Raw genomic sequence first — 10,836 nt, forward strand, 5'->3', positions numbered from 1 at the left:
TACTACTACTACACTACTACTACTACTACTACTACTACTACACTACTACTACTACTACTACTACTACTACTACTACTACTACTACTACTACTACTACTACTACACTACTACTACTACTACTACTACTACTACTACTACTACTACTACTACTACTACTACTACTACTACTACTACTACTACTACTACTACTACTACTACTACTACTACTACTACTACTACTACTACTACTACTACTACTACTACTACTACTACTACTACTACTACTACTACTACTACTACTACTACTACTACTACTACTACTACTACTACTACTACTACTACTACTACTACTACTACTACTACTAACTAATCGGAGACTGAATTACTAAGGGAGCAGCTAAACGAGGTCGGACCAAAGGAGCTGTGCAGCCTCAGTAGGCGCTCGGCCCCTGCACACGACCCATGTATGACCTAGGAGCACAGCACCACGGCCTGATAGGCCGATTTTGAGGAGGGAGGAAAACCGGAGTACCCGGAGAAAAACCCTCGCAGTCAGATTGAGATGGACTGAAACTCAGTCCACATAAGACCCGAGTCAGAGTTGAACCCGGGTCACAGAGGTGGGAGGTACGGTTGCTGACCAATAAACCACCCTGACTCCCCATTCCTCATCATGTACAGTATTTACCCTTTGAAAACGATTTCGAAACGGTTACCCACTACAAAAACTTTCAAAAATTGGGAATCTCTAGAAGCTCATCCAGTGGGTATTGGCATTTAATTAAAAGGAGTTTTTATAATCCGGGTTCTTCGACTCGTTCTCTCATTTGAAGCCTTTCCTCTCAGATTTCAGCAAGATTTGTACACAAATGATTGCCAGCAACACACCTGGAAAGCTTTCAATAAAGCTAAATGATCGCTACGCGTATCACCCAGCAAAATTTGAGCGGGCTACTTCTGCTTCCTTCTGCTTACCCTGTAAAACAATATTGAATGTTCGGTTTGAAAAGTAATTACGTGTTTTCTCTCAATTTGTTTTACAACGCATGGTGATTGGCCAAAAAGTTGCGATTCGTTTTCCAAGTTGACCAATAAACGCAAGACCAAGCTTAATTTTCATTGGTCGACGTTTTCCCGCGATTAAGGCCGGCTGCCTTTGCCGGCTGCCAATGTTCGCTTTGCGCTATGATTGGCTCGTTTGATTGTTCAAGCCTGTTGTGATTGGTCAAAATAATTAGTATGAATTTACAGCACTCAGTCTATAACTACTCTATTACGCTCACTTGACAACAGCGTAATTACAACAAAAACAAAAAAGAAAAGCAGTTTCCTAGCAGCGTTTCTTTTCTGAGCGCTCTTGCTTACCAGTGGAGAAACGAAAGGATCTTTGAAACCCAAAACGGACGCTACCGTCAGCACTGGGTCCAAACAGGAAAATATTGCACCAAATAAAATCATTTTGCCGACTCGTGGATCCACTGGTAAAGCAGCTAGGTGATATCCAAGTGGGGTCAGCTCTTCATTCGCATCCAGAGCATTCTGAAATGACACCAAAGGAAAATGATACTGTAGTTTTCTAAACGATAACAACACAATAAAAAGAGAATTAAAAAAATCGACATCATATTTCAACGGGGTCTTACTTTCATAACTCGTGGTCTAACTCTGTGGGTCTCATTAATGAATAATTAATCAATCAATTAATTTGCTAAAACTTGCTTGAAACTCTTTTTTCGATTTAATTCTCACAGTGTTCCTTAACGTTGAAAAAAAGTCAAATAACTCCGTGCAGTTGCATCCCGAGTGAACTGAATTACCAACCAGTTGATGAAGTACTTCCAACGCATTAGAAACTGCTTTTTCCTCTGGTCGCTGTAATGCTTTGGTCAGGAAAGGACTGATCATACCAAGCTTGAGGATCTAGCAACGACAAATGCAATCAACAAGCTTATAAAACCAACCATAGCGCAAAAGATAATTAGCACACTCGACGCGCGAAGCCGGACCTCTGCGGGAGGGAATGCAATGGACCTCTTTAGCTTGTACGTTTTGTTTTCCCATTTCAAACCACGTGATTTTACTCCAGGAAAAGTTTCTTTCAAATGTCGTCTTTTGTGCGTTCATATGTAAGCATAACTTATGTAAAAACAAAAGAAAATTCCCTTGGGAACATCACGTGGCCTGAAATGGGAAAACAAACGTACAAGCTAAAGAGGTCCATTTGAGCAGAGTTAATAGACAAAATATGATTAAACCAATAAATAATAATTATTGAAAGAACTAGAATTTCGTGAGCGTTTTCAGGTGATGGCAAGATGTGGTTGTTCCAAAGCAAAGGCCAAATAAGGGGAAAATAGCAGTTCTGTTACAACACCAAACGATTGCCAGCTTACAAAAGCTGCTACAGTACTCGCCAAGTTGTGTCCCAAAGATACCCTACGGGAGTTGACTACATTTTCATGAAAAACAGTTCCCTTCATTACAGAGACTAACACAGACTAACACATACCGTGCATTTTACCTTTCGACACACCCATCCAATGGGTGTGTCGAAAGGTAAATGCACGGTATGTGTTAGTCTGTGTTAGTCTCTGTAATGTAGTCTATGCCTTTCATTGCCTCGAAATCTCTCACTTTCACTTTCACAGTTCCCTTCGTTTTAGTGAAACATGGGTGCTGGTCACGTGTGTGAAAACGCTATGTTTAGGGAGCTATTTCGGTATAACTGGCAATCACAACAAGTTATCTCGAGTGAATACCTTTATTTGAAGACACAGTTCTTCAAGTGGAGTGCGTAACATCTCAGGCAGCTGATAATCTTCCAATGCATCGGCATGAAATTTAGTGAATAAGTGAAAGCAGTAGCCAGGTTGAACCCTGTGGTCAAGAAAAACAAATCCACTTGCACTAACAAGTAATGATAATTATTCTTGTTCCTGTTTTGCACAGGCAGAGTAACATGTTACTAGGTTTGGTGATACATCAGGAAAATAGTTTCCACAGGATCTACCAGTTGTTTTGGACTATAGTTTCATGCAAAGTTTTCAGCTTGCACAAACTAGTTAGTCAATTGATGATATGTACTTTTGTCCCACTAATTCAGTCCTTCGGTGTTGTACATGTGATCGTCCTTTTCCAAGCAAGAAATCTAACGTAAAGCGTTGCTAGTTATTTTGCTGAATCACGGTCGACTTTCAAGAAAAAAAATTGAAGCCAGTACACAAAAATGAAGACACTGAAGGTAATAAAACCAGGATATATTTTTTCCTTCATCTTTTTAAATCCCATGGCCCTTTTCAGCACAACCAGCAAAAACAATTTGCTGAGGAAATGGACAAAATATTTGAAAATATATTAATGCTTTTCACTTTTACTAGTTTTTACCTCAGTGTCTGAGAATGAGGCAAAAGATTTTAAAGGGATTGTACCAATGCCAAATAATGAACAATACAGTCATTTAATGACAAAGGCATAGTTTATTTCCAAACGACACAGAAAAGTAAAGTGCACTTGATGTAAAAACCTTGCAGTGTTTTAATTGGTCCCAGTCCTTGACTTCCTTTTAAACCAGAACCAATCACAGACTTTCAGTTGAGTCCAGAGTTGATAATTTAAATAATAATAATAATAATAATAATAATAATAATAGTAATAATAATGTCTGCTACATAAATATTTCTTTCTTTGCAAACAACGCTCACCTTCCAGCACGACCTCTCCTTTGTCGAGAGGAAGCCTTGCTTATCCACACTGGTTGCAAACAGGCAATTTTGTTGCTTACATCGTAAGTCTGAGAAAGAAGGTGAGAATGAATTTTAGCTCCAACAGTGTAATTAGTAGCAACTAGTAGGTAAGGATTTACTGGTATGGCACACATGTACTTAACCAAGATGATAAAAATATTATTGTTATCTGCAAGGAGATAAGATCTTCATGAAATATCAGCCCAAAAGAGATGGCAAGTCTGAAAAAATATGTCCCAGAATTGGCAGTAACTATGGCAACATCAACAGCTGTTTCACGGAAGTGGTATGTTCATTAAGAAGAATGAGGAGGTCAGATTTTAGACAGCAGAAATTCTGGTATTTCATCACGATTTTGGTGAGCAATTTGGTGGTAGTAACATTTTTGATTACTGCTGAAGATATCATCATTGATCTCACTGCCTACCTTTTCTTTCACTTTGCCACCATCTACCACAAAGACAACATCATCAATGGTAAGGCTAGTTGTGCAAAAGACAACAAACAAACATTTAAAACAACAACAAAAAAAACTTCCCATAGAGTATCTCCCATTCATTTAAGAATTTTTTATTAGGTAGATTAGTGTTTAGAACTTCCTCAGGTTCAAATATGCCCAAAAATCTATCAGTTTTGAAGATGAAAAAGGTTATAACTTACCGTACTTGATCAGCTAATAATAATATTACTTGGCAATAGGTTTAAAAAAAAATTAAAATGGAAATAAACGATTTATGAAGGAATCAAACCTACCACCCTATGACTCTCAATCCTTTGACAGTTTTCCTTTCGCCCAGGACAAAGCAACTACATGTACATCATTTTTCTCTAGGGTACACTACATTACAACCACTATCAAAAGTTGAATTTAATAGTACTTCGTAAGAATCTTTATGTCCTATGCATAATACGTAGTAAGTTCAGGTTAAGAAACCCCCATTTTATCCTAACTAGCAGTACCAACTCACAAAGCAGATAATTCCTGACACTTTCCAGACTTAGGAAATGGCTCACCTAAATTACTATCCTCTTCAATAGAGGCTACTATCTTTGATCAAAAATTTCAGTGTGTCTCAAGTGAAAATTATTACTTTTTATTACGGTAGTAGTAGTGCATACCACACAAATGAATAGTACATTTTGGATGTTCTGATTGGTGAAACCAATTTGACTACTTAAGCACTATTCACCTCCCTGATACACTACAGAAACAAAATGGCTAAAAAGTTTGCCTCCAAAAAGCGACACTTAGAGAGTGTTAGTCCGTCAAATGCCAGACGATTTTATCCATCAGTGGGGGCAATAACTATTTAGAGTTGAGAGGAAAAACACACTACGTCTATTAAAGGAAGCTCCACTTCAACAAAAAATAACTTTAAATCGCAGGAAATAATTTACCATTACAGTCAAGTCAGTCTAAAGTATTTTCAAAAAAGTGTTTGTATCCAAAATATTAGTTTGAGAATCACCTATTTTTGTTTTCAAATTTCGCGGGCACCGCCATCTTGAATAATTGTGACCTGTTACAGTTGCCCTATTGTTATTAGACAAAATCTCTTGTATAAGAACAATGGGGCAACTGTAAAGGTTTTAATTCACTTTTCTTGATATAAGCACTGTCTTAGAAACAATTTTGAAGAAATTTGTAAGTAAACATAATTTCCTTCAGTTTAAACTTATTCTGTAGTAAGAGTGGAGGTTCCCTTTAAAAAAATAATTGTAAACACTTGTAAACCGCACCTTTTTGATCAGATTTTGGGCTGTAAATCGGGGTGTAGCTTATCTACGAGACCACCTCTTCTGGAGGTTGTAAATAGCATGGTTACCCATGAAATACCTAATGTTGCTGTACCTGGTTTCAGCAATGTTGGTGGCAATGACAATCTTTCTGACACCTTTCGGGGGACGGTCAAAAACCTGCAAAAAAATATACAATCTCTGCTTCATACAGCAAACATGACTGATCTTATAACACTAATATTATACACAATAACTGATGCACCTAGAAGTGTTTAAATTAAATCAAATTCAGCAACTACAGGGTTTACCAATTAGGCCCAGACCTTTGGGAGGTAAGTGAACGGGCTTTTAATCTGAGGGACTTGTATCAAGTATTTTATAAAGATGTTGCACACTTTGTGCAAAAAAAAAGAAGAAAAACCTTAAATTAACAGGCTTTTCAATGAGTAAAAATGTTGCACATTACCTCTCTTTGATTTGCTGATGGGCATCATGGAATGTAAGGAATGATACTAAATTTACCTTTGAAAACAAAAAATTACACAACATCCTTAATTTTGTAAACAACCCAAACTTACAAACTGAAAACTAAAAGTGATGGCAATACAACCCACATTAGTTGTAGGATCACTACAATTTTTTAAAGATATAAAACAAAAATGTTTGTCTTGGATACCTGAAGAGAAAACTTTTACATCTTCAACTTGTCATGCACTTTGCTAATATCATCCCATCCAGGCAGGAAAACAAGTATGGCTCCTTCCTTTAAAATAAATTAAAACGTTACTATTAACTACGTGATGATCATTCAACATTAGCCCTGAGGCATATGGTATAATTTCCCCTCTGTATGCATAGTTTTCACCTTGGAGTTTCTTTGGATGGTGATTTTCCTCCCGATTTTCGATCATCATTTTTTCCCAATCTTTTCATAGAATTTTGGATTGTCTTGATTCATAAATGTGTATTTCTATTAACCACTTTTATAGATAGACAGTATCAGTTAAAGAAACTTCCAACCTCAAATCAAGCATTCAATATAGTTTCCGATGCTTCCCAGGACCAGGAAACACCATGGGTTATTGACTTGTCAAACAGAAGTTGGCCAAAGTAAAGGCTACTTGCAGCCTCTTGTCTTTTCCTTATTGTGCCAATGGAACAAACCTCCATGTGAAGAGAGATGTAGGTGACAACACTGACAACAAGATCCAGGTCAATCTTCTCCATGTACACGTTCTGAAGCGTTGTGATTGTTTTGGGAGAATATCTGGTGACACCAATGCACTTCAGATTAGGAAAACGTAGAAGTGATAATGATCATCCTCAGCAGTGGTGGAAACGTCAACAATGCCACCGTTATCATCATCATCATCATTTTAAATTAGTAACTATTCACCAAAGTAGAGGTAGCTAGTGGTGGATATTTATAGAACCGCGAAGTGGCGAGGTAAATATCCGAAACTAGCCACCACTACTGAGGTGAATAGTTGTTTTAGTATATACTAAAACAGTGAGATAATATAGCACAAAAATAAATATGATTTTACTCAATTATTCCTGCAAAGATTACATTTTTGGGCACAAATAGTATGAAGAGCCAATAGTATAAGTATGAGTAGCCAATCAGTGCATGCGTTCAACACTATCCACTCTTTAAGTATAATTATTATACTAATAACGTAGGCAAGGACAAGTGATTCACTAATAATAATAATATTGGGGAACTGCAAATCAACTTAAGAGCAGACAAAATTACTTTACATTGGTTTTCGATGAAGGAATGGCAGAGAAAGACAACAAAACAATAAATGTATAATTATTGTTAAATGCAACTTATGGTGCATTGGCAGAAAGCAATAATTAATTACTCTTCCCCACTAACCTATTCATTGTAAAACAAGGCTAGTCAGACTAATTTGAACAAACTTAAGATAAAAGAATAACTTATTGGAGCCCATGTTATTTGCATTTGGTCTATTGTTACTCATTTATTTTTCCTCGCTTTATGAATGATACTCTAGATATATCATGGATGCTCTTTAGTTTCTCTCTCATTTAAGGATGAAGATTTGTCTTTTAATCGATGGATCACCTACAGTACTAATTACATCAGCTAAGCTGTTGCTGTGATTGCTGTTCTTCTTCTTTTTAAATATATTAATAATACTAATAATAATAATATATTATATATATTGGGTTGTTATTATTATTATTATTATCATTATTATTATTATATTATTTCCGGAAGATGCATTGGATGTCAACAAAGATTATGCCATTGGTAGTTGGTTGTTTGGGTGTGGTTGTCTGATTGGGTGAAGACTTTTTGCAAGATATGGGCAGAATGCAGCCCTCTGCAGTCATTGGGAGCCCCCCTAATCCTCCAGAACACAGATAGATAGACAGCTAAGACAGAAGACAGATAGATAGTACGTTAAAACAAGTTGCGCTAGTTGCACCGTTGCACAAAGATGGACCTCGAGATGACGTCAATAATTATCGACCCAATTTGCAGTCCTACCAGTGCTTTCCAAGATTCTTGAAAGACACGTAACGAAGTCACTCACAAACTATTTAAATGAAACAATCTCATCTTTACGTATCAATGCATTCCGAGAAAACCACTCTACAGAAACAGCCCTTATACAGTTAACAGATAATCTGCTTTTTAACATGGATAATGAAAGGTAACTCGGGATGATCTAAATCGACTTCAAAAAGGCTTTTGACCTCGTAAATCACGAAATTTTACTTTGCGAAAACTTCAGATGTAGCGGCCTTAGTGATTCAGGCAGTGAAATGGTTTCAGCTCCTACCTGTCAGACAGACAACAATGTTTTTGTGGGGGGAAAACGTGAACGGATGTACATCTTCTCTTCTCTGTTACCCATCAACCAAGGTATCCCACAGGGAACCATCGTTGGCCCCATGCGTTTTTTCTTAATCTTCATACAATGATGGCCCTCACTGTACGTCCAAAATTCAAATGAATACTCTACAGCACGATGATGCAACATTAATATCAAGTTCAAGATGGGACAACATCACGACCAATGAATGACAATATTCAAAAAGACTTAGAAAGTACCAACAGTGGTCCATTAATGAACAAAATGATCATAAACGAGAAGAAAACGAAATCAATGCTTATTAAAGGCAAAAGGGACTGAGAAAAACGCATGAGAAAAGCAACATCTAGGCACCAAAAACAGCAGTGTAGATCAACTGTCTATAATTCTCAACAAGTTCACCAATTGAGAATGTCCATTCACATATAAAGCCTGGGAGGAATCGAGGTTGATGAAGGATCTTGACTTCACAAATCATTGTGAACATCCTTGCTAGAAAGATTTCAAAAATGAATTGGCCTGCTGAAACATATTAGCCCATATCTGAGGAGAAACCAAAGAGAAATTTACTAGTAAAGTCAGTGATTAAAGAAAGGGCCATGTTTATTCTTTATGGTGCCAATATATGGACATCAACATCAAAAGGAAATACAAATAGCATCTTTAAGTTACAGAAAAGAGCAGAAAGAATCATCTGGACGCTGAACCCGATCCTCGTTCTGGTGTCACTGTTTAACGTTATTAAACGGGAGACCATTTACCCATGAATCTTATGCACTAGGAATGAACGCCGGTCTACCCTGAAGCAAATGCTAAAGTTAAACTCTGACACTCACAATAGAAGTACCCAGCTTTAGTAATTTAAATTTTAATTGTCCACGTTATAAAAATGAAACTGAAGGTGGTGCGAACATTTACTGTACGATCAATTTAAAGAATGGAATAACCTGGATAAAGGACTTAAAACACCAAAGAGTGTGCTAAAGCCTTGAAAAAGAAAGTTATAAAGACATTTACTTAGGCAAACAAAACTAGTAATATTGAATTTTCTATAATTTGGATAATGAAATTTTTTGTATGTTTTTATTATTAAGGCATTATGATGTATATATGTACTTTTCTAATATGTTTTTAAACTTATTATATATATCACCTTGTTATTATCTTCATTTAGTGTTAACCTTGTGTATTGACTAGATTACTTTATAGAGGGGCCACAGGGTCTCATCAGTTTATAACTTAAAAACTGGTACGTGCTACCCTCTTAAAATACTAAAGTCATTACCATTACTACAATTACCAATCGATACATGGCAGTGTTTATGACTGCAGAGTTTGAATAACCATCTTGGCAGGTTGTTCTGTTCAACAGAAGCCAAGAATTATTATTATCATTGTTGTCAAATATGAGTAGCATTTATTTGGCCATCGCTCATATATAGTAACCGAGGATGCTTTCAATTTGACAAAACTGGACTGGCCAGACCAAGACTTTAGAAGGATTTATTCTACAAACGCCTTCAAATTAACACACTTTTGAGGATGATATATACTCTTCCAGAAAATGAGAGGGATTATCATGCAAGTGTTTCTTCAAATTGTTGCCAATTATTTCTTTTTTAAAGTGATGGGTCTGCCAGCCAGTTCTGACAAAAGGACAGCACCCCTTAGATTTTCCTCAGTCCTAATAAATCTCAACATTAAACAAGGCTCTGTGACTACAATGATGATCATCTTAAACAAGTCCAGTTTGCATAAAGCAAACTTTGTTGTGCAATAAATTCCTCTCACAATATAATTTGTTGCCACTCACATTCCAAGAAAAAAGTTGCGCACAGTGGAAAATATCCACAAAAAGACATTTCTCATGCTTCTTTTTCCCACAAAATGGTTATAAGGCTATCGCCCCTTTTTTTTTCCTGTTTTACCGTCGAAAGCGTTTTCTGATATTGTTCGGTCGGAGGTCGAACTTGAAAAAAAAAAAAAAACCTAAAAAGAAAATCATAAGCATTCTCGGAATCGGATGCCCTGGTACCCCGTCATCATAGCTGTGGAGGCCAGGAAAACAACAAGCCATGAACCCAAAATCAATATGGCGGAAAAGTTGGCCAGACCCTTTTTTTGTTTTTTTACAAAATATTGCCAAGTTGAAACAAAATAATGAATAATTCACCTTTATCACTCGGCGGCCATTTTGGAGTCCTTGGGGAAAATTAAAGGCTTTGTCTTTGTCCCGTCCAGCCTCACATTGAATGAGAGGTTCGACGGGCAAAATCTTTTGTTTTCGGACCATTGAGTGATATGGGTCTATAACTTATTCATTGACATTGACATACTAACTACTACTTACTACTAGTAATAATAACTAATATAATAATGTAATAAAATAATAACACCATTATTATATTATTATTATTATTAGATTATTATTACATGGTGATTGTATGGCCACAATGTAAGTTGGTATTCTTTTGAATTCAAACCTCATTGGCACTAAAATATTTCATGGACTGGAACTGAACCAT

General features: G+C 36.6%; 1 protein-coding gene across 1 annotated transcript in view; it reads right to left on the reverse strand.

Annotated features, from left to right (window-relative positions):
• The window catches only part of LOC138045010 (ATP-dependent DNA/RNA helicase DHX36-like), a 17,642-nt gene extending 6,806 nt beyond the window's left edge, over positions 1–10,836 (reverse strand). Inside the window, 12 exon segments of the mRNA XM_068891369.1 lie at positions 868–912; positions 914–955; positions 1,345–1,518; positions 1,801–1,899; positions 2,739–2,856; positions 3,681–3,769; positions 4,150–4,204; positions 5,575–5,639; positions 5,929–5,974; positions 6,158–6,225; positions 6,627–6,746; positions 10,795–10,836. Of these exon segments, the coding sequence (XP_068747470.1) occupies positions 868–912; positions 914–955; positions 1,345–1,518; positions 1,801–1,899; positions 2,739–2,856; positions 3,681–3,769; positions 4,150–4,204; positions 5,575–5,639; positions 5,929–5,974; positions 6,158–6,225; positions 6,627–6,746; positions 10,795–10,836 (963 nt within the window).

This window comes from Montipora capricornis, chromosome 4, assembly GCF_036669925.1.
Source record: "Montipora capricornis isolate CH-2021 chromosome 4, ASM3666992v2, whole genome shotgun sequence".
Lineage (NCBI taxonomy): Eukaryota > Metazoa > Cnidaria > Anthozoa > Scleractinia > Acroporidae > Montipora > Montipora capricornis.